The following is a 25,531-nucleotide window of genomic DNA, read 5'->3' as shown; positions in this document are numbered from 1 at the left end:
TTTGTGTTACATCATGTATTTGCTTGATCAACCAAACAATATGTAAATAAAATGTGGCCTATAGAAACTAAACAGGTCACTTTTTATATTTTGCACTGGGTTTAGACTGAGAACAGTCGCTATGGGCCATTGCTCCACCATGTACATGAACCACAACAAGAAATGACCGCAGTACTCTGGTTGGTTGTTACAATGAAGTAGATGACTTTCAATGAAAGATACTGGGGCTCATTTACTAAGGGTCCGCACTATCGTTGATATACCCAACGATTTCCGATGTGCGCCGCATTTAGAAGGTGTTTTTGGCGCACGCGATCGGATTTTCATACGACAGAAATCGGGGGGGGGGGGGGGGGGCGACAACAGACAATCCGAGAAGGGGGGACAACAGCCGATCCGGGAAGAAGAAGGTGAACTCCGGCAGACCTGAGCAGGGAAGCGACACATGCAGGAAATTGGACGCACGATCTTAGTGAATCGCGGCATCTCCGAATTCGCGTTGGACAACGCACCTCGGAGACAAGTAGGTAAATGTGCCCCATTATGTCTATGAATGAGAATATCCTTACCTGTATATGTCATGTGTCACATTATATTTCCCCAATAGGTGGTATTGGCATCTTAAATGGACCTCCCCCACACTACGGTAAGATAACATTATGGATCATATAACATTGCCGCTGGCACAAGGTATCTATGAATATAAGGGTTAATTGGGAGGACATGTGGAGTATATGAGGTATATAAGAAGTAGATAGGTGTCATAAAGGTATATGGAAGCATGAGTAGCATATAGGGGCATGAGGAGTAATTGGAGGGCATGTATTGGGCAGTTTCAGAAGTTTATGGTTGACAACAGAAATATGTAGGTTACATAATAACTAAAAAGGAGTCATAAAATATATAAATGGAGCATAAAAAGTAGATAATGTTCATAAGGGAAAAGGCATTTAATGTGTTAGGCAGTTAATGGTATATACGGGACATAGGGAGTATCTTGGGGTATAGGGAGTAGATAGGGTTAATAAGATATTAATCTGTTAATAACAGATTGGAGTCATAAGGTCATGCATTGGACAGTTTCTGTAACCAATACTCTGTTTTTATTACAGGATAAAAACAATAAAAAGATTCACACCCCCTACAATGGAGACCATGTAAGTTTACTAAATGTACAGAGTCTAAGAATCCAGAACCATCCCTTTTAGATTCCACAGAGCATAATGCAGAGGATTGTTAGGTTTTGTATTTTACTGTTAGATACTAGGATATAGAACTCCTGTCCTAATCAGCTCCTCCCTATTTCAATATAATCTCCCCCCCCCCAGCAGTGGACACAATTAAATACTGATTATTACCATATATACTCGTATATGAGCAGAGTTTTTCAGCACAAAAATGTGCTGAAAAACCTCACCCCCGCTTATACACGAGTCAATAAAAAAAATAAACTGACATACTCACCTTCCCGATGCTCCATGCAGCTCTTCGCAACTCCTCTTCTTTCTTCTCTCTGCTGTAACAGCCGTCAAAGACGTATCGGGATCGCCCAAAGTTGAGTATGTATGTTTATTTTTTTTATAATCTGGGCAAGCTGGCTGGCTATATACTAAAGGGGGCTGGATAGCTATATACTACTGGGGGCTGGCTGGCTATATACTACTGGGGGCTGGCTGGCTATAAACTACTGGGGGGCTGTGACCAATGCATTTCCCACCCTCTGCTTATACTAGAGTCAATAGGTTTTCCCAGTTTTTGGTGTTAAAATTAGGGGCCTCGGCTTATACTCAGGTCGGCTTATACTTGTGTATATACGGTAATATAATTTATGTTTTATCTCATATAGCGATGAAGACGAAAAACCTGAGAAGAAACCACAGACACAGCCTTTAGGGGAAGAGGAATTGGAGTATGTATATCACTATAAAGTTTTCAGTAATAAAAAATATATAATATAATTTGATCTGATGACATCATACTTTTCCCATTTGGGATACATGAGAGCTGTTGGTATGGGCAAATGCTCCTCATTCACAACTTCTCTCCATGTGTAGCACAGGACAAAGAGGCCCAATGGAAACTGGGACACAGAAACTGGGTCTTGTGCAATAACTGCATCATTTGATTGCTAATTACAATTGATTTCATGTAGAATATCCTGATCAGTAGGTCATGTATCCCATTATATTCCCCTAACAGGTGGAGAGAGAACGTGCAATTGTCCCATCGCACAGTCCGGTAACTATACAGTATTTTTTCTCTGTAATGGACTGCAGGGGTTTAATAGGGGGTAATTAATTAATTAACTGGTTAATTCTGTAGCTACATTATACATGACAGAACAGTATAATTATGGATCATTTCTGGGGTGCCAGTCATGAGGAAAGACATAAAAGGGGCAATTAACGAAAAGACATGAGAGGTGCTGAATATGGGGACATGATGGGTATATGCAGGGCATGTGGGATCTGCGGGACCTGGGGTGTATATGTGGGATATGATGGGGATATGTCGGACATTTGGAGTATATGGTGTACATAAGAAGTATATATGGGGTATATGGGGCACATTATTGGTACATGGTGGCATGGATTGGCAATCCCAGTAAACATTGCTGTGTTTTCTGTTATAGAGTAAGAAAGTTTAAAAGGTTCACCCCTCCACATCTGGATATAATGTAAGTATAAGGATGTCATCTGGTGGATTATTTGGATTTATCAATTCTCTCAGAGATTATATTGAACTATTGCCTTACAACCATTGCCCCCATATAATTCTAATCTCTACGTCCCCAATTGTGCTCAGAATAAAATATTGATTTATTAATAGAAATATAATTTATGTGATATGGCATATAGTGAGGAGGTAGAAGAGCCCGACATGGAGGGAGAGATTGATCAGGCAACCATAGAAAGTATGGGAAAGGATGGGTCTTTTCAGGACTCCCTCTATTACACAAGGTACAGTGATATTTTCATTTACAACCCCAAAAGTTTTGTAACCATGTCCTCTGGTAACAGCATCTGTAGGGTACTCCGCAGCAGGCTGCCCCATTATCAGCTTGTGTCTCCAGGATCTGTCCCACTGTGATGACCACAATAATTGTCCCCCTACTACCACGAGTATAGCACCTCCTCACCAGTTGCCACTGTCACCATCACTTCCAGTTTACCCTGTTCTTATCTCCTGCAGATTCTTAAGACTCCTGGGCTGCTGCAATATAGACACCATCGAGTAAAAGAAAAGAGCCACTGGCTTCTTGGATATTAGAAGTACAGTTAAAAGACACCCTCAATAAAATTATAAAAAAAGAATTTAATAGTTTTCTTCAGGTTTTTAGGTTTATAGTCAGTGAAGTTTATAGTCAGTAAGCCTAATAGAAGATTAGACTTAGGGCATCAAATGTCAGCATGTCAGACATTGTGTTACTGTCCTACACACCATCCTATATACAGTCCTATACACACATCATATCCACATTTCTATACTATATACAGTACCCTACATCATCTTATACACATTCTTATACACAGTCATATACACCATTTATATTCCATGCTATTCACCATCCTGTATACAGTCTTATGCAAAAAATGTTTTTTTAATTCCAGACACAAGTTGGTTGCCAAAAATGAATAATTGTGTGCCTTGCCCTTATTGGTCACCATGCATTATAATGCCCCTCTTACTAGGCCCCACAAAGTATAATGTCCCCTTTCCTGAGGCCCATTTAATGTATCTTTGGACTGTGAAAAAGTACATATTGTACTAACTTCTTCCATTGCCCTGCAGCAGTCCTCTTCTGGGGGATAACCTGTGTTCCAGCTCCTCATTCTTTTTCATCCTCAGTTCAACCTTTCACAACCGGCCAATGTGAAATGATGTTGACCAGTCATGAAGGGGCGTATTTTACAGCAGACACCTATTACTAAATGCTACGATAGGTGTAGGAATATTGGCTGCCCACTGGTGCCCCTCGTTACATCATCGGAGTGTCGCCATAGGTTGCCCTCATTCAGTGCTATCTTTTATAGTCTGCCAGTTACTTCATTATATACTGCAATACTGTAGCATTGAATTTTATTGACAAGTGATTAGAACCCCCCCCCCCCCACACACCAGAGTTCTTGAAATAATTGTAAAATAAAAGAACAGCAAATCAAAAATAAATTCAAAGCAATCCCTCTATTCTAGAATACATATATTAATAAACAAATTAAACCATAAATATTTTGGTCAATGCCTCCAAAATCAAAATATAAACAATAAATGTCGTAATGAAATAAAACATACATTCAGATTGATACTTTTACACTATTTTTCCCATGAAAATCTGAATTAAAATTCACTAAGATCATCTGGCATATGTCCAATCCCGAATCGGATGGTTTGAGGACACGTCCCTTGATTACAGTTGCATGAAAGCCAGCACAGCTGCGCCACAATTCAATCGCGCGTGACACAATCCCTTGCGGCCCTCAGTAAATAAGCCCGATGCCCTACCTCTGTATGCCAAAGTATGAAAGAGTTATGGATCAGAATTTGATGGCGCAAGACTTTTTCTCCAAGTTTTTTAATTTCTTTTAGGTATTAAAGGAAAGTTGTCACCAGACTTTACACCATTAAACTATTAGCCCCTCACATAGGGTATGAAAGATTCCTTCTAGAATTCCTTCTTGTGCCCTTTTACCTATTAAAAAAAATCACCTTAGTTTGTGAAAATCAGCTTAGAAGAGTCATATTTGCCTGAGTGAAAGTTGCAGGGTTTAGAACTAACATAGATAGATTTTAAATAAAAATGTGAAAATTCAAAATCCCCAAAAAATTGAACTAGTATAAAGATCACGTTCTTCAAATTCCCATTAGCAACAGTATTGTAAATCAGTAACTAAACGCATATTTACCCCCCTCCAGTACTGCTGTTTTTCAGTCTCGTGCTCAGCTGGAAGTTCAAGGGGATCACGGGGCCCACTTTAGCCACAGAGTGGAACACACAACATCCCATTAGTTTTCCACGAGACTTCACTTGCTTTGTTCTCCCCTGGTCCAAGAAAGCCACTCATTGGATCATACAGATCCTGTGACCCTAATAGCCGCAGGCCTGAAAAAGTGGGAGCACCAGAGTAACCTGGCCCCCTAGGGTTTTTCAAATTTTGGGAAACCTCTTTAATAATAGCATTGTTCATTCTGTAGGGGTTTTTGGGCCTCATTGCCGACTCTGGCCATGAGGCTGTTATAAAGATCTCAGGACAACAGAGGCAAAAAACCCATTAACAACACATTAGAAAAAAATTACTGTTACCGTATATACTTGAGTATAAGTCGACCCAAGTATAAGACGGGGCACCGGATTTTAACACAAAAAACTGGTATAAACTATTGACTCGAGTATAAGCCTAGGGTGGGAAATGCATTGGTCACAGTCTCCCCAGCCTGCCCCCCTCCCCCAGTATATAGCCAGTACCTGCCCCTCAGTATATAGCCAGTGCCTGACCCGCAGTATACAGCCAGAGCCTGCCTTCCAGTAGATAGCCAGTGCCTGCCCCCTCGTATATAGCGAGTGCCTGCCGCATCGTATATAGCTAGTGCCTGCCCCCCAGTATATAGCCAGTGCCTGTCCATTTATTATATAGCCAGCAGTCCCCTGACCAGCCTAAAAAAAAAACCCAAAAACTCTGTCCTCACCTTTCCAAAGCCCCCTTTTCCCACCCCCGCCTTCTTCTGTCTTCAGCGGCAGCTCCATCTTCAGCTCGCTGCACGTTTACGTTGCAGGCAGCATGGTGGCTGAGTGGGTAGCACTTCTGCCTTGCAGCGTTGGAGTCCTGTGCTTTAGTCTCACCGAGGTCAACATCTGCAAAGAGTTTGTATGCTCTCTCCATATTTACATGGGTTTCCTCCGGGTACTCTGGTTTCCTCCCACACTCCAAAAACATGTTTACATTATGAGCCCCATGGGGACAGGGACCAATTTGGCATGTTTTGTGCAACGCTGCATAATATGTAGGCGCTATATAAACAAAGAATTCTTTTATTATTATTACACCATGATGTCAGCCACTTGCTGACATCACAGTGTGTGTCAATGGCATGATGTCAGCAAATAGTTGACAGAAGAGGACCTGCAGGGGGCGTCAGAAAGGTGTGTACATAGTTTTAGTTTTTTTCATAGACTCCAGTACAAGCCAAGTTAGGGTTTTTCAGCACATTTTTTTGTGCTGAAAAACTTGGCTTATACTCAAGGATATATATGGTAAATGTTTTAATGCTGTCTGAATTTAATGAATATCTGGACAGATACAATTAATATTTCGACATTCCTTATGGCATGCTGGATCTCCCGCTACAGGCAGAATACAGGCTCCTATTATAGCAGACCAGGATTGTAAACCAAGTACATGCTGGTGTGTGCTCCCTCTGACAGGATTTGCTCTTCTTTTAGCTTCTTTTTGTTGTTACACAAAAAGACTTTAAACATTATGCAAATGAGCGTGAGGTGCATCGGGATCAATTAACATCTATAGAGCCTGGAGTTATTTGTGTCATTGTAAAAGCCTTTTTTAATAACAATAAGGGCATAAGAAGCTAAAGAGGACAGATCCTGCCAGAGGGGGCACACTCCTGCATGATAGTGTGCTTGGTTTACAATCTTTGATCCCGCTGGTAGATTTCCTTTAGGAATTTTCTACAACATTGGGGCACATTTACTTACCCGGTCCCTGCGCGATCCGGACTGTCCGACGATTCATGAAGATCATGCGCCCGATATCCTGCATATGTCACTTCCCCGCTCAGGTCTGCCGGAGTTCACCATCTTCTTCCTGGTGCATGTAAGTGCTTGGCTTGCGACACAAATTTAAATGTTAAATCCTGTGCATAGTCCGAATCCGTCGGATCGTCCGACGGCCCGCCCCCCAGTGCGATCCCCGAAAAGTCTGGAAAACCGATGAAAATAAGCCCCATTGTCTCCCAGACAGCTCCCCCTTGTCTGCAGCTCTATTCTTGCCTTAGAGCTGTACCAGAATAGTTAACATTTCATCTTAAGTGCATCTTACTTACCACTGTGTATTCACTCCAACCCATTATTGTGTGGTGCTGGGCTGTCGACACAGTCTCAGATTATAGAAGCTATACGTTATACAAGAAGCATGTTTGGAAGCTGAAGACAGTAAACCACAAAGGATAATTGAGAAGTACTATTTTATTCTGCAAATGTTAACACTGAAATAACAGCTGCCTTTAATCGGCTTTGTAAATAGCAGGGTGTGGGTTGTGGTCTGGAAAATATGTGTATTGTGTCCTCTCTCCTTTAGACAACAGGAAAAAGTTGGTGAAAGTCAATGCCAAGGTTTAACTGCTTTCAAAGGATACTAACAATGAGTCTTAGAGAGAGTTTTACTAAAGTGAAAAACTGGGAATTCTACAGAGAACTCAAAAATATAATCAACTTATAACAAATTCCCCCCAGTGTCCCTATAATAACTATTAGTGTTCTGTACAATTCTGCCTTGTCAACGGAACAAATTCATGGTACCCTCCAAGTTTATATTTTAATCCTAAATGTTATTTCTTAACCCCTAGGCGCACCAGGACGTAATAGTACATCCCTGCGGGTAGATAGTTCCCGCAGTGGGACGTGCTATAATGTCCTGCTTCTGGCACCGGCTCACAAACGGAGCCGGCACCAGAAGCAGCGGCTGTCAGCTATCTATCACAGCTGACACCGCTCGCTAACACCCGCGGGCGGAGCCGACTCTGATCGCCATACTCGACAGACGGAGAGAGGAGTCGTGACAAGGCATGGACGGACAAGGGAAGGAAGAAGAAAGAAGAAAAAGGTTAGACATTGAAACAGCAGCCTGCCAAGCAATTGCCCAAAACTAGCCAAAAGTGGGCAACCCGATATAAAAAGGTCAAAGGAACTGATTTATTTAATAAAGTATATTACAGAGTATATGTCAGGGTTCAGGGACAGTGGATCCTCTGGACCACCGCGGGAGATGGTACTAGCCGAAACCCGGGACCGGAGTCTAAGTGGCACCTGGTCTTCACCAGAGCCCGCCGCATAGCGGAATGGTTTTGCTGCAGCAGGATACCACCAGGTCGTTCCACAGGTGCGAATAGCCCACGGTGGCAGCACGAGGTGGAGGTACCTTAGTAGGAGACAGTCTCGTAGTCAGGTCCAAGCACAGGGTCAGGGCAGGCGGCAGAGATGCAAAGTCAAGTCCAATCATGGGTCAGCGACAGGATTTCCAGGAAGATGGGAATGGGAACACAGGCACACAGGAACGCTGGACACGGGAACTCAGGAGCGGGAACACATGGGAATGCAGGAACACACAGGAACGCAGGAATATTGCAGGGGAGCTTTCACAATGGCGCAGGCGAACAAAGATCCGGCAAGGCAGGAAGGGAGGTGCTGCATTATAAGGAGAATGAGCAGCCAGCGCACCAATCAGCGGTGCGCTGGCCCTTTAAATTTCCTGCAGCCGGCGCGCACAGCATTCTGCTGGGGGACCAGAGCCGGGAGAGGTGAGTCCTCAGCGTGGCCCGGAGTGGGGGCACATGGTGGAACACGGGTGTGCCCGCGATCCGAGACAGGGATCACGGAAGCACCAGTAACAATATATTATTATCAACTGCACTATTGATTTCTATTAAATCCCACGCGTTGTCTGAATCCGTTGGATCGCCCGACGGCCCGCCCTCCGATTTGTGTCGCGTGCAAGCTGGCGCCAATATCCGGTCGCGTGCGCCAAAAACCCCAGCTAAATGTGGTGCAAAACGGAAAAATTCAGATGGAAATGCGTTCTGCGGACCCTTAGTATTATGTGCCCCAATATTTCCTTTTGTCTGGTTGCAATCTGCAGTTTCAGGACCCTTGGAGGACCTGCAATGGCTCTAGTGTACATATTTACTAAGAGCAGCAATGGATGTATGAGGATTTCATAGCTGAATTCTCAGTATAAAGTTTGGGAGGTTGTTTGGGTGTCTATGGTCCCAGTAGAAGCCTTGGGCCTCGGGCTACAGTGAAAAGCTATTATATTATAATCCCCTAGGTCCTTATGGACTGGTGGTTTAGTGTCCCAAATAGCCCTTAAGCAAGTCTGTCTGTGCCCACTATAAAAGATAACTTTATAATTACCTAAAAATGTGTCCAATAAGGCACATTGGATATATCTCTGGTCTTGAATGATCTAGATCTGCAGAAATGACTGGTTGCAAGGGCAAATTAGATGGCCATGGAGTCAGCAACATTTGTTGGCCAATTCTGGCTCTGTTGAATTGTATTAAAGGGGTTATCCGGGTTTTAAAAATTACGTAGGGCCGGGCTGGGTAGGGCTAGTTAAACATAATAAACATGTACTTACCTTGTCCGGCGCTGCTGATGTCCCGCGCCGCGGTCCCTTCGATCCGTGCCCCTGTTTGTTTACAGGGGCACGGAAGCCGCGCACAGGGTACTTCCGGTCCGGGATGTGGCCGGCTCCTCCCATCCGTCCCTATCTCTCAGCGTTGTAAGCGCTGGGAGATGGTGCGCATGGGAGCTTCCGGGCGGCCGGAAGCTCTCTGTGTGCACTTGTAATGAAACCGGCGCACAGAGAAGACCGGCCGCGGCGTGGGACATCGGCAGCACCGGAGGAGGTAAGTACATGTTTATTGTGTTTAAATAGCCCTCCCCAGCCCGGCCATAAGAAATTTTTTATACCCGGATAACCCCTTTAATGTGTGCTTCATCCCAACTTTGAGTTTACACTCATAGCACTGGGTGAGTACAGAAAAGGGTGGATTTATCCATACCACAACCCACGCAGTGGGCTAGGCCCCTTGAGATCACAAGGGAAAGGACACTGATCAATTTTAAAGACCAAGGAGAAAGGAGCAATAGATTCCAAGATAAATAGAGAAAAATAGAGAAAACATGGGTATGTTCCTGAAGACTAGGTTGGCACTACCACAGGTATAAAATGCAATGCCACATAATTGGATCTGATGGAGGTATCGTGATGCAAGAGATACGGAGGTGCTCGGTTTGAAACTTATACATTATTGCAAGCATTCAAGAAAGGAAAAGGCAGCAGCACTCACCAAAACTCTTCTTTATTCAAAACATCAGCTAAAGGACAGGGAGGACAAATCAGACACGCAACGAGCCATTTAGCTGACGGTGCATGTCTGGTTTGTCCTCCCTGTCTTTTAGCTGATGTTTTGAATAAAGAAGAGTTTTGGTGAGTGCTGCTGCCTTTTCCCTTTCTTGTAAGAATCCAAGATGGATTAGAGGGACCCCTATACATGACTTTTATCCGGGCTCCAGAAATACCAAATTTTCTCCTAGGTACTGGACATTGGAGCCGCTCTCATCCTTGAGCATCATAAATCACTATAAAACAGCAAGCTTTGCTCAGCTGGACCGCAGGCCTTCTGGGAAATTTAGCTGTCGTACATACCATTTTCCCAGACCACACACAGCCATCTGAATAGGCCCATAAGTTTTGTTAAAGGGGTACTTGAAATACATCCGTTGCAGTCTTGAGATCTGCCACCCCCCATTCCAGAATTATATAGTGGATTTGGTAAGGCTTCACAGACCAGAAAAGAACATATGAAAGAGAATTTAAAAAATCTTCGAAAAGAAAAACTCTTGAATCAGCATTTATTTATGTCAACGAAACCCGATTTTTTCGTCACCACTTTAAAAAACTACAACAAACAACAAACGTGAAATTATTAGAGGCTAACAAGTAAATGGTTATCCTGCAATGCCCTCTGGAATACAAGTGACAGGGAAAAATGATTGTACAGCAAGCTTATGACCCCAAGTACACTGCTGTGAAGATCAGACGTACTTATCCAACAAAGAAGCGGCTGCTGTTCTCAGCACAATGGACTGACCACCCCGGAGACCAGACTTCAACATCACTGAATGTGTTAGGGATTACTCGGAACGTGAGAAGAAAAAAATTCACCCAACTTCTAAGACAGAAACTGTACATGTTTATAAGCACTGGGAAATATCCCTGCGGGTTACTTCTTTCGGAGGGGGAGTCCCCCAGGAGGGTATTTTATCACAGCCAGCACTACGTCAGACCCTGAATGGTATGGGCTGGATATTAAAAATACAAAAATTTTGTCCCTCTAATTTTTGCACAGTACTGGGTAAGAAGTGAAACATTGCAGAACATTTCGCAATAAATCTGCAATATGTAAATTCACCCTTAGGACAAATCTAGACATAGCACGACCATATAAAGCTGCAGAAAGTGTTAGGTATAAGCCTTGGAGATCGGTGTAACCATATTTTTGCATGTGGTGTCAGCAGCAGCCAAAATACTTATGGACGGAAGTGAGTGAAGCCAGCTACATCTATAGTACAACAATGACATCAGCTGAGGGAGGGAGAAAGTCCAGATGGAGCAGGGGGAGGGGGAAACAGTGTAAGAGCCTGTGAAGCTATAGCATGGAGGGGCTCTGGTAATGCCCCTGAGACCTTCTGACTCATTAGCATAATTTGATTTTAGAAGGAAGGAGGCCATGGATAACAAAAATAAGAAGATTACTACAGTCACATTGCCTGGATCTATAGTGACCTTGGCTTATCATGCTGGATTTTGATGGTAGATTTCCTTTAAATAGCTTTGCCATCCTTCCACTTGTCACAGTCCTCCATTACAGTGTGTGCCAGTCATATATCCACATAACAGTATGCACACCTGCCACCGATGCCCCTGTACATTATCTGGTTCAGAAAACTGCCCCAGAGTAACCTTGGACCCTCCTGCTGTCACCACCATTCACTCCAATGGACTATAAGCAGCACATCAGCAATAACAGTGCACCAGGGACGCGCTCACTAACAACCAATTATATCGCAGCTTTTCTTCATTTAAGGCGTAGTAGAAAATGAAAGCTGCGTTCTTATTGGTTGGCTAGTCCGCTACTTGCCTCTTAAGTTATGCGGCAGGGAGTCTTCGTGGTGCGGGCAGCCATCAGCAGACATGCAGGGTACAGTCTGTTATCAGTCTTCACATGAGGGCCGCCGCCTCCTCGGCCCCGCGCCTGACGCCGCTGCGGGCTCCGCGCGTGAAGGACCGCGCTCGAACTCGAGGCCTGATTGGTCGGAGTTTGGAATTGTAAACGCGCAGTTCGGGAGCGTCAGTAATAACGGTTCTATGGAGCGCTGAGAACGGGAAAAGCCGGGGAGCGGGCAAATCCGGGCCTACAGGGGGCAGCACCGAGCCTCCATCTTACTGTACCGCGATTAGGGGAGGAGGAGAGATAAGATCCGTATAACTAGACAGCTCTGACGTCACCTAGATCCCTATACCCAGTCAGATCTAACGTCATCCAGATCACTATAACTAGGTAGCTCTGACGTCATCAAGATTACTATAAAAAAGGTAGCTTTGACGTCATTTAGATCACTACAAGCAGTCAGAGCTCACGCCATCCAGATCACTATCACTAGGTAGCCGACGTCATCCAGATCACTAGAAGTAGACAGTTCTGACGTCATCTAGACCACCATACACAAGTGCTGGCATCACATGATACTTCAGAGGGGAGATAATCTGGGTCTCCTGTTATCTAATCCAATACAGATCATAAATAAATCACATATTTATTTACATAAGTGATAATACAGTTCACAGCTGGGATCATAGTGTAATAAATATTATATATGAAATAACTCATAATTACATATAGATCGCCCTTAGATCATATTGGACACAGGTATATATATATACCTGGTTGTTGGGATAAATAGGTGTGTAGTGGGCCCCCATTATATTTTACCATACTTATAACCCTACATTGCATCCAATGGAATCAGATGAGTTTTTAATGTCCCCTCCAATCAATCCTAATAATTTCCCGGCAAAGCTATGGCGTCTTGTTAATAACCCGCGCTACCAGTCCATCTGCTGGGACTCCACCGGCGGCGGTATTGTCATCAACCAGCAGCTCTTTGAGTCCGAGCTGCTTTGCCCATCGAAGACTGTAACCGAGTCCAATGAATTATTTAAGACCTCTAACTTCACCAGTTTTATCCGCCAGCTCAATCTCTATGGTTTTAAGAAATTAATGATAGGATCTGGCGGTAACGCTGATCTCCATTGTCCCAGTCCAGAACTGGGAGCTGGAGATGGCAACGTTCATCATTACTACAATGACAATTTTCGGAAAGGGCAACCTGATCTGCTTGTCAAACTGAAGAGACTGACAAGTACTAACAAAGCCAAGCTGGCGGCTGGCCTCGAAGTGAACACTCGGCCACCAAACCGCTTTCAGAGATCACTAACCAGCTCCCTGCCAGAGGAGAGTAAAGAAGATAGTCAAGGTAATACTATCATACCCGGCAATCACTATGAAAATCAAGCAGGATAGATCCAGAATCTTCTTATATTTGTTATCCATGGCTAATGAGTCTGAAGGGCACTGGGGGCGTTACCAGAGCCTCCTTATGCTGCAGTTTCACAGGCTGTTACACTTTCTCTCTCTCCCTCCAGCTCAGCACTTCCCCCTCCCACCACCTGATGTAATCTCACAGCAGCACAGGAAGTTGCAGCACACAGTGGGAAGGGGTAAGTGCTCCGGCACAGTTTTTAGAAGACAGGAGGCCATGGGTATACTTTACAAATTAGTATCCCAGTGTAAGTAGATGAGGAGTAACACAGTTTCTGGGCAGAATATGACTTATGATTTAACTTTTCTGACTTATTTCCCCTCTGTAGTCTGAGTCTGTAAATTTGCAGTCCACTCTATGCTCATAGGTGGAGACCTAGCCTGGTGACTCCCTCCTCTCCTATGCATCAAACTTTTATTTAACACCTTAAGGACAAGCACCATACTAAGGCTGAATGGAGAGGACTCTACCTGCGTGATGGGTGATTGTCATATTATACATCAGATATCTGCTTCTAACCCCTTCCCAATGTGTGAAATACTTTTGTGGCACAGTGTCAAGAGGCGGGAATGGAGAGAGCTCCTGGGCAGAGCCCTCAACATACAGGGTAATTTTTTGCTGCATATTGGCAACAATTGTGGGTTTCAACCATTTAAATGCAGCCGGCAGAGCTGATGCAGGCATTCAGATGCAAAGCCATTTTGGAATCGATAGTTGAGCCCCCTTCCCCTCATAAGTGATTAGTTGTTATAACAGCTGGGCGTGTATGCTAGACTCCCAGGTCTGACAATACTTCTGTGTGGCAGAATATGGAAGAAGCGATCAGACCCCCAAGGGTTAAAGTAAAAGCCTCCCTTTTTTGGCATTTCACAACTCATAACAATTTGAATAAAAAACTGCCAAAAGGTTGTACAGTCCGCAAAATGGCAGCCTTGAAAACGTTGTCTGGACCCGCATAAAATGAGATTGTACTCAGCTCCGTATGGTGTAGTAAGAAAAAGATATTGGCATCAGAACATGGCAAATGAAGAAAATTTCAAACGGTTTACATTTTTTTTTAAAGCTATAAAAACATAATAAAACCTATAGAAATTTGGTATTCCTGTGATCGTACCAACTCAAGACATAAAGTTGAGGTATCATTTGGAGCTAAAAATAAAAGGCGTTGTCACGGGTGCCCCTGCGACCCATATCCCGGGTCACAGGCGCACCTGTGTACCTCCCTGTGCCCCGGACTCGTGCGCATCAGCTTTGTAAATTTTAAAGGGCCAGCGCTGCGCTAATTGCCGCTGGCAATCTGCCTTCCCTGATAGATTCCAGCCCCTTCCTATGTCCCCTGGCAGATCTTTGTGCTTCTGTGCCTGAGAGAAAGCTGTATTCCAAGCCCTCTGCGATTATCCTGATTTCTCGTTGTGACCTCGATTCCGTTCCTGCCTCTGATTCCGTGCTGCCTGTCCCGACCTACTGCTACATCCCCGACTCTGATCCTGTTCTGCCTGTCTCGACCTCCTGCCTGTCCCCGACCACGAGTTTGCCTTATGTTTCTGTACTACATCTTGGCAGCCACCGCGGACAAAACCGCGCCCTGGTGGTACCACACCACAATAAGTCCAACCTGCTTTGCGGGGGTTCTGGTGAAAACTGGGTACCACTTAGACTCTAGTCCCAGGTTTCGGCTTACGTCATCGTCCGCGGTGGTACAGAGAATCCAATACCACCGATCCTGACAGGTGTAAATACCAAGCCTGCCAGAAAATGGTGCAAAAGCGTTTTTTTTTTGCCAATTTCACAACATTGGGATTTTTTTTCCTGCTTCCCAGTACACAGCATGGAATATTTAATACCATCACAAGTACAATATTTTACACAGAAAACAAGTACCGGTACTCATACAGCTATGTACACAGAAAAAAGTTATGGGTTTTTGAAGGTGGGGAGCAAAAAGTTAAAAAACAAAAATCAAAAAGGGCAAAGTGGTTGGGGGCTAAAGTTATTGGCATCAGTAAATGACAAAACAGAGAGTTTTTTGTATGACAGGTTTACAATCATTTAAATGTATTGACCAAAAGAATAAAGAAAAATTTGTCATTTGGACTGCACAGTGAAAGCTGTTTTTTTCATCAATTTCACAGCATTTGGACTTCCCAATACGGTACATTGAAGGGAATATTACATGGAGCCACTTGGAAGCATAAAACAATGCCTCAATCTCTGTAAACTGAAAAATGAAAAAGTTCTTGCTTTTGAAAAAAAGAAAATGTGAAAATTCCTGAAACTCATTTTCTCAGGAAGGGAGAGGAACTAAGAAAGTGGGGAAAGAGGCATCCTGCTCCTATGAGAGTTATAAATCTTATTGATTATGGAAGAATTATAAAAAGTTCATCACACTTTAATGCACCAGACATGACTTAGGTTTGGTCATTTAGTTTTTTTGTTTTAAAGAAAAAGGAATGAAGTCATTTTGTGGGGAAACGACATAACTTGTGGGTCTTCTGCATCCGTCAGCAGGCACTAAAGCTCCCCATAGGCACACAAGAAACCTCCAGGGGCAACCACAGGGAATGTGATATCCCTGTGGCTTTGCTGCGCTGGATGCTGCTAGTAAGAGTATTTTAGAGAATACAATTCTACCAGTATTTCTAGATGTGATGTTGTGGCATGTCAACAACAGTCCAAAAATTATGGGTCACTTCTACAACACTACATTCTTTCATTCATGGCTAAATGCCTGCTGTATTATTATCCCATCCTGGAAAACTTTGTGTATATTCCCAGAATCCCCCTAGTGGAGCATCCATGGCTATAAGACTCCACACGCCTACATGATGGCCTTTATTGGCAGTCTCCGTAAGGAGAGCTCTTACTTCCCCACCCTAGTACTGGTTGGGTTTTAATCTCGCATCATGTCACAAGGCCTCTTGTAGGTCATGCTTGATGTCAAGGGAGCTGCCTTACAAGGTAGCTAAAAGAGGCAGTTTTTTTTTATCCCATCCTGGAAAACTTTGCATATTTTGCCTGCTGTATTAGGCATATACCTGGTGCAATTAGTATCTGTATACAGTGTTATATAATACAACACACTACTTAAAGGAAAACTGTCCTCTGGATCACATGTTGTCACCTAAGGACAGGTTCCCACAGCTTTTTTTTAAATAAGAATTCAGCACGACCTCTCCAGCTTCTTTTGGAGTAAATTCAATGCAGAAACACACGATTTGGCTCCAAGATCAAAACATCCACTTTAGTATAAAATCAGCAAATCTTTATTTGTAGGCTTCTGAAATGACAGAGACATAGCAAAAGTCAAGGCTGACTACGCCTACGCGTTTCGGATAGACACTCTATCCTTATTCATGGCTTTCATAGTAATAGCTGAAATACACCTTAAATTGTGTGTATATTGCACATCCCGGTACCTGCATATACAGGCAGTCCCCGGGTTACATACAGGATAGGGTCCGGAGGTTTGTTCTTAAGTTGAATTTGTATATAAGTGGAAACTGTATATTTTAAAATTGTAGATCCAGACAAAAAAAATTTGGCCCCAGTGACAGTTGAATTGTAAACATTTTTTGCTGTAATGGGACCAAGAATTATCCATAAAGCTTCATTACAGACACCTTACAGCTGATTATTGCAATCTGGGACTATAGTAAAGCATTCAGAGGGGTCTGTCTGTAACTATGGGTTGTCTGTAAGTCAGGTGTCCTTAAGTAGGGAACCACCTGTATGTATATTGCACTTTCCCCTTATTGGTAGTATCAAAAGTGCATGACAAGTGTTAGTAGTAAACCAGATCTCTATGTGCAGTTTGCATGGTAGTATATACTAGACTAAACTATTACCTGAGATGGCTTACAGCCATGAATAAGGATAGAGTGTCTATCCGAAACGCATAGGCAAATCAGCCTTGACTTTTGCTGTGACTGTGTGAATATACTTGTATTTTAGAAGCCTGCAAATAAAGATTTGGTGATTTTATACTAAAGTAGATATCTTGATCTTGGAGCCGGATCGTGTGTTTCTGCATAAAGAACCTGCCCAACCATACCACATCTAGTAACCAGGCTAGTAGTGGCCCATCAGGGTCTCAGAGCCTCCTCTTATTTGTACAAAATGTGCCTAATACACTTTACTTTCGTTCAACTACTGTAAAGTTTTACATATCTCATAATTCCGTTCATGCATCAATGCGTGTGTATTGCCCAGATCTTTCCCTTAAAGAGACATAATAATGCATTGTTTTACAAACAATCTAAATGTAAATCCAAATGTAGAACTCAGTATCAGGGCAACATGTAAAATACTTTATTTCTAATCTGTAGGTCTGATGCCTATCGAAGAGATTCAGAGAACTTGCAGAAGTGAAAACATTTCTCCTTATCCTTATGTCAACCCTCCATCCCACAACCATATTACGTTTCCTGGAAAAGAGCTGGATCACGCTCCGGTCCCTCCAAGGACATGGTCAAACTCATTTGGCCTTCACCAAAGACATGTAGCCCCTCATTCATCATTTCCAGAGAAAGGGATGTATTATCCTCTTCTGCAACACTTTCCAGCAGACATCACTTACACAATGCAGTCTACTGCCACCTCTGTACATGTGCAACAAGGTTGTGCCGCCATGCCAGGATCCGTGCAGAGGTATAGCAGCTATATGCCACACCCTGCACAGTATGCCCAAGCATATTATCCATCAGGTGAGTCCTATGTAACATACTTACTTGTATATATGATTTTCCTTAGTGACCGTTTTACTTTGTACAGAATACTTTATACAGCAATAGTTGTACGAGACAACCCTAGAAGTGCAGACTACATTATCTGTTCATTTCCTCCACTTACTTTCCTAATTTAACTGCAGATAAAAGTGTAAGTTGTGGCACACACATTAGATGAAAGCTAATTATACTACACCTATCAAGAAAAAGCCAGAATTCCACAACTGATATTTACAATAAATTCATCCTTTTATTAAAGCATATAGATACACATGAAAAATATAAAAAGAGGAACACATTTTTACAGAATTGAACAGCCTGTGCTGAAGGGACAATACAAAAACATCTAGTGCACGTGGGCATTGCCAGGGTAAAGTGATATAATTCAATTTGGCACCAGGGCAAAAATATGACTCAAATGTACTGGCAAAGAAAAATACGTAATATGATAGTAATAGCTGAAATACAACTTAAATTGTGTGCATATTGCACATCCCGGTACCTGCATATATGTATATTGCACTTTCCCCTTATTGGTAGTCTCAAAAGTGCATGACAACTGCTAGTAGTAAACCAGTTCTCTATGTGCAATTCACATGGTAGTATATACTAGAGTGGCTGTGGTAATCTTTTTATGTTTGTTATCCATGGCCTCCTTCATTCTAAAATCAACTTTTCAAATTATGCTATTGAACCAGTAGGGCTCCGGGGGCGTTACCAGAGCCCCTCCGTGCTGTTACTCGCAGCAGGTGAAGTTTCAGCACACAGTGGGATGTGGAGGTGCTATCCTGCACATTTCAGGATACAGCACAGAGGGGCTTCGGTAACACCCCCATACCCCTTCTAGCTCAGCATCATTTTAAAAGTTTATTTAAGAAGTAAGGAAATATACATAGACAGATAATATAAGAAGATTACCACAGTCACCAAAATGTATGAATGGAATGGGGTTTCCTGTTGGTGAAAAGGATTCTGCCTTGAGTTAAGAGCTCTGGTTCTGACAGCTTGATAAATCTCAACCATTGTGTGTCTATTCTAACTGTACTACCTATTCAACTATGTATTTAGTTAACTCCAGTTCTCTTTGTTCTCTTCTAGCCATTATTCCATGCTACCCAACTCCAGCTCATCTGCATCATCTGAATGGTCCTTCAGTCTCTCCATACCAACACTACAGCTACTTTCAGGTTAGTACAATAAAATGTAACATCTGTTCTCTACCAGTTTGTCTCAACGTTTACTCTAAGTCTGTGTTTTGTATTTTGATTACGCTTTTATTAGGCTATGTTCACATTGTGTTTTGTAAGCATGTTCAACATGTAGGCCAAGAAAGTTCCAGACCTGTACATTGAACAAGTCCATACACTTGTACTGGCATACCAATGTCTGCTCAGCATAGATCACGTCCAGTGGGAAATACTGGATGAAAAAGTGTAGACTGCTTTCTTTCACCCTGCTTCCTCCTGGAATAACAGTATAAGTTTAGGGGGTGTCATTACAGGCTTTGGTGAACACTTGCCACTGTATGGCATCTATCCCCGACCTACACTGAACATACACATTCCCCAGCGATGTAGCTGTCCATACGTGGAGACATCCTAAACATCGGCACTAACAAATCACTGGTTGCTGCAGATGTTTGCTTTTTCTCTTGCTTTCAGGGTAAAGGAGCTGAACCACAGGACATATCCTTCTGTACAGCGGATTCCGAAAGTATTCAGACCCCTTCTTAATTTTTCACTGTTTGTTTTTGCCCAATAGTCTACACTCTGCACGCCATCTTGAAATTCATCCAGAAAAAACAGAAATGTAGATATTTTTACTAAATTATTAAACAACAAAAACTGAAATATACACAGGGACACACCTGTGTATATAAGACCTCACAGCTTCATGTCAGAGCACAAGAGAATCATGAGGTCTAAGGTACTGCCCAAGGAGCTTGGCACAGATCTGGCCAAGGTTACAAAGAAGGTCTGCATCACTCAAGGATCCTAAAAGTACAGTGGCCTCCATAATCCTTATATGGAAAAAGTTTTGGACAACAACAACTCTTCCTTGACCTGGCTGTCCAGCCAAACTAAACAATCGTGGGGGAAGAGCCCTGATGCTAGAGGTAAATAAGAAGACCAAGATTACTGTGGCTGAGCTCCAGGGATGCACTAGGGAGATGGGAGAAAGTCACCTATCACTGCACCTGTCAGGGCTTTATGGCAGAATGTGCCAATAGAAGCCAGCAGTGCAAGACATATGAGAGCTGCATACAGGCATACATTAAGGACTCTCAGACTATGAGAAATAAGATTCTCCGGTTTCTGGTGTTAATTCTAAGTGCTTGCGCAGAGAAAACCAGGCACTGCTCATCACCTGCCAAATACAATCCCAACAGTGACACATGTGGGGTGGCATCATACTATGGGAGTGCTGGAACAGGAAGACTGGTTCCAATTGAAGGAAATATGAATGTAGCCAAGTACAGAGATATCCTGGATGAAAACTTCTTGCAGAGCGCTCTGGACCTCAGACTGGGCCGAAGGTTCACCTTCTAACAAGACAATAACCCTAAGCACACAGCTAAATAACAAAGCAGTGGCTTCAGGACAACTCTGTGACCATTCCTGACTGGTCTGGCCCAGCCAGAGGCCCTGACCTAAACCCAACTGAGCATCTCTGGAGAGACTTGAAAATATCTTCCACAAGCGTTCATTATCCAACTGATTGAACTGGATAGGATCTGAAAGGAAGAAAAGAACAAGATGTCTAAAAACTTGTTGCATTATTCCCAAGGAGACTCATGGCTGTTCTAGCTCAAACGGTGTTTCTACTCACTACTGAGCAAAGGGGCCGAATACTTATATTTTTTTACTTTAGTTTTTCTTGTTTAATAAATAAGCAAAAATATCTACATTTCTGTTTTTAACTGTGAAGATGGGCTGCAGAGTGTACATTAATAAGGTAAAAAAAGAACTTTTTTGATCTTACCAATTGGCTCAGATGAAACAAAGAGTAAAACATTTAATGGGGTAAATACTTTCTGCACCCACTGTATAAGCATACAGTGGGATATGCTGCTACCCTTCGCTGCAGGGATACATTGGGAATCCGTATTCTTAAAATGGAAGAAAAATTAGATGTGAACTCAACTATAGATCAATGCTTTTGAACCTTTCCACTTCTTATATGTAACAGTAGTCCAAAGGTTTGCCAACAATAAGCTACTGACCACCAGGCTGGCAGGGCCCCATTCATGTGGATGGAGCAGTGAAGGGTCAGAACCGCGGTCAGGCCACTCAGGTCTAACCCCTAAATCATAAAGTGATAAGATATGAGTTAGTTATAACACTTTTATACTTTATAGCACAGTGTAACAATGTGCATTATTTGCAGAGTCCTCCAATGCACCGTTCTTTTCCTATGGAGTTCATTCATACCAATTGGTCTTCAGATGAATTGAGAAACGATGAGATGAACCTGGAGTCAGTTTTCCAGTTTGCGGATGAGCTGCAGTCTTCTTCTCAATTGGAAATTGTGAAGCTGGATACAGCACAAAATCTTGTGGAGCCAACAGCATTACCTACCACAGTGGGTGTCATCCCGGGAAATGAAGCCACCTATTGTACTCAGACAAGCCGGCTGGAATCCTTACTGCCTGTGAACCCAGATATCACCAATGAAGCTTTACTAGCAGACCTGCCCGTCCATTGCCAAAGCCCATTGACTGTATCTTACGTGTATCCTTCCTGCAATGATCACACAGAGGTAAGTAGCAAGTTACTTTAAACTAATGTGTCTTCAGAATGAAAAACTTACAACAATGATTACTTTTAGACATGTAAAAGCAATTACCAAGGGGTTATACATACAGTATATTAATTAAAGGGATCATTTCAAAATATTACAATGATAACATTTACATCACTGGATTTTGTAGATATGATGATAAATACAGATTTCCCTTTTGCTTCTGTAGGTTGACGTTACAACATTTTCAGATGCTGATGAAGCCTTGTGTGGTGATAAAGGGGACTCGCTTGCTTGTAATATTACATCTCAGGGTCCACTGGCTCAACAAGAATACAAATATTATACTGGAGAGACATCCACAGCAAAAGATTCAGCAGGTAGTTATTGGTCAAGCCAGTGATAAAAATGTAAGAATGTGATAAGCCTCTTGTAATAAAGTAAAAATAACAAAGTCATTGAATCAGGGCTTTCCCTAAAACAACCACAGATCACTCATTTTTACATTTTATTAAGGGGTCACTACAGCTCAGCTCCCGTTCAAGTAAAAGGAAGTTAACCTGCAGTAACCAGGTCCGACCACTACACAGAGAATGGAGCTGCGTGCTTCCTGTTCTATTCTGTGGTTATTAGCTAATATGAACAGCTCATCTATGGAGGTGCTGGACCTATACTATAGATATTTTACCATTTTATCATAGTTTCGTTCTCGGTTTTGTTGGTAGCACATCTCCTATTTAAGTGTGTGTGGCTAACAAATTATACATTTTTATCCCAACCAAAAAAGATGAATGACAAAAAAGCTTCAGTCAATTTGTCATTCAGCTGCTAAACAGGTAAATGTGGGACAAGGATTGATAGCTAAAATATAGGCCCCTTTCCCACATACCGTGTGGGGACGTATATCTGGCCGCAAGTTTGAGGCTGGATTTACTTCCCCATAGTTGGCTATAGGCGCCCGGTGGCAGTATAGTGCCACACATACTGTACCATGCACGAGGAAACGATACAGCATGCTCTATCTTTCCCTGTGTTTACAGCCTGGCGAGCATACGTTAGGTGTGCATATAGCCTTAGCCAATCCCTGCCCAGTGAACATTGGTCTATATACACTCACCGGCCACTTTATTAGGTACACCATGCTAGTAACGGGTTGGACCCCCTTTTGCCTTCAGAACTGCCTCAATTCTTCGTGGCATAGATTCAACAAGGTGCTCGAAGCATTCCTCAGAGTACAGTGAATTCATTTTCATGTTGAAGAAACCAGTCTGAGATGATTCCAGCTTTATGACATGGCGCATTATCCTGCTGAAAGTAGCCATCAGATGTGGGGTACATTGTGGTCATAAAGGGATGGACATGGTCAGCAACAATACTCAGGTAGGCTGTGGCGTTGCAACGATGCTCAATTGGTACCAAGGGGCCCAAAGAGTGCCAAGAAAATATTCCCCACACCATGACACCACCACCACCAGCCTGATCCGTTGATACAAGGCAGGATGGATCCATGCTTTCATGTTGTTGATGCCAAATTCTGACCCTACCATCCGAATGTCGCAGCAGAAATCGAGACTCATCAGACCAGGCAACGTTTTTCCAATCTTCTACTGTCCAATTTTGATGAGCTTGTGCAAATTGTAGGCTCAGTTTCCTGCTCTTAGCTGAAAGGAGTGGCACCCGGTGTGGTCTTCTGCTGCTGTAGCCCATCTGCCTCAAAGTTCGACGTACTGTGCGGGTTGTAACGGGTGGCGATTTGAGTCACTGTTGCCTTTCTATCAGCTCGAACTAGTCTGCCCAATCTCCTCTGACCTCTGGCATCAACAAGGCATTTCCGCCCACAGAACTGCCGCTCACTGGATGTTTTTTTCTTTTTCGGACCATTCTCTGTAAACCCCAGAGATGGTTGTGCGTGAAAATCCCAGTAGATCAGCAGTTTCTGAAATACTCAGACCAGCCCTTCTGGCACCAACAACCATGCCACGTTCAAAGGCACTCAAATCACCTTTCTTCCCCATACTGATGCTCGGTTTGAACTGCAGGAGATAGTCTTGACCATGTCTACATGCCTAAATGCACTGAGTTGCCGCCATGTGATTGGCTGATTAGAAATTAAGTGTTAACGAGCAGTTGGACAGGTGTACCTAATAAAGTGGACGGTGAGTGTATATACTCAGTTCAGTAATCCCATGACTCACTGATGTTCCACACTAGTAATATGTGTAATTAATTTTAATAATCAGACATATTTTTTTATTGTGGAAATCTGGTTACATAGGGTTGCAAATTACATATGGAGACACCCATTCCCAAGAACAGGGGACATTGAAGGACACAAACAAATTGAGGAATGCAAATGAAAACCATCAATAATTGATTGTCAGGGACCAATGCGTTGCCCCACACTGTTATCAGAGAGAACCGTGTCCATGTAGCGACTGGAAGCTTTAATTACAGCCAAGGCAATCAATGGGTGTTGTAGCTGGGGTGACACACCTCTTTGGTGTGACTGCCCACTGTCAATCCCCATGATCAACTATTGATGGCTTATCCTGAGGACAGACCATAAAATCAGCTAATCGGTGGTGGTCCCTAATGTCAGACCTCCATTAATCATACATTGATGATCCGTTCTTTGCATACGGTATATTCTTTGGCCAAGCCAAAATTTTAAGTTTAAACAGATCAGGTGCATTCACAAAATTATGTGGCCTGACAAACTTTGGTAGAAGATTTCCTCCTCTTGAATTTATTCACTTATTTGTACATCTTGTTTGCAACTTTGCATTAGGTTTCATTTATTTACCAAATGTGTAACGGATAAGTCTATTCACAGGTCTTAATCCCCCGCTAGAGGAAGCCTGCAAGCTTGAGCCGCCTGCAAAGAAGAAGAATGAAATATAGCATATATACAATATGGCAAGCTGTTCAGTCGTAATGACCCGATGAGATGTTTTTATGAGCAATTTTAATATATTTCAATATTGTTTAGGAAATATCTATTTATTTTTAAAAGAAGTTTACATTGTACCAGAAAAAAATATATATTTAGGTTTTATAGGTTTGTTTGCTAGATAACAATAAAAATTATTTGAGCATTAAAAAGACATAAGATTATGTGTGGTTGGTGTAAGAAGAGAACTTATGTGTTTCAGCTTACCGTATTTTTCGGACTATAAGGTGCACCGGATTATAAGGCACACCATCAACAAATGCCTGCTAAAACGTCCAGGTTCATATATAAGGCGCACCTGATTATAAGGATGAATGACCAGCAGGTGGCAGACCTGTGCACAGTTCAAGGCATCTGTTGTCTGTAAGTACGGTTCATATATAAGACGCACTGGACTATAAGGCGCACCTTTGATTTCTGAGAAAATCAAAGGATTTGTTGTGCGTCTTATAGTCCGAAAAATACGGTATATCCAAACCTTCCTCATGGTATACTCTTGGCCGGATGTCGGTGTGCATTCCATTATTCAGACTTCATTCCTGACTTGATCCAGGTATATCTGCATAACCTGAACCTTGCAGGGTGGCATTAAAAATAATTATGTCTATGTTGTCTGACTGCAGCTGGAGACCTCATGTGAATACTGCACAACACTCAAACGAATCACTGCAAGTCGCACAAAACTTGCAGTAACAGGCTTCAACGCAAGTCACGTGC

At 42.8% G+C, this 25,531-nt stretch overlaps 1 protein-coding gene across 1 annotated transcript; it reads left to right on the top strand.

Annotated features, from left to right (window-relative positions):
• Positions 1–12,733: 12,733 nt before the first annotated feature.
• Positions 12,734–24,961, top strand: HSF5 (heat shock transcription factor 5). Its single transcript, XM_072133161.1, has 6 exons — positions 12,734–13,333; positions 17,725–18,102; positions 19,222–19,310; positions 21,511–21,882; positions 22,094–22,244; positions 24,698–24,961. Exons 1-6 carry the CDS (start codon positions 12,817–12,819, stop codon positions 24,763–24,765), a joined length of 1,575 nt encoding a protein of 524 aa, XP_071989262.1. The 5' UTR covers positions 12,734–12,816; the 3' UTR covers positions 24,766–24,961.
• Positions 24,962–25,531: the final 570 nt, after the last annotated feature.

The sequence above is a fragment of the Engystomops pustulosus genome, chromosome 2, assembly GCF_040894005.1.
Source record: "Engystomops pustulosus chromosome 2, aEngPut4.maternal, whole genome shotgun sequence".
Classification (NCBI taxonomy): domain Eukaryota; kingdom Metazoa; phylum Chordata; class Amphibia; order Anura; family Leptodactylidae; genus Engystomops; species Engystomops pustulosus.
The sequence above is the reverse complement of the archived record's forward strand: the minus strand, read 5'-3'. Positions and strand labels throughout refer to the sequence as shown.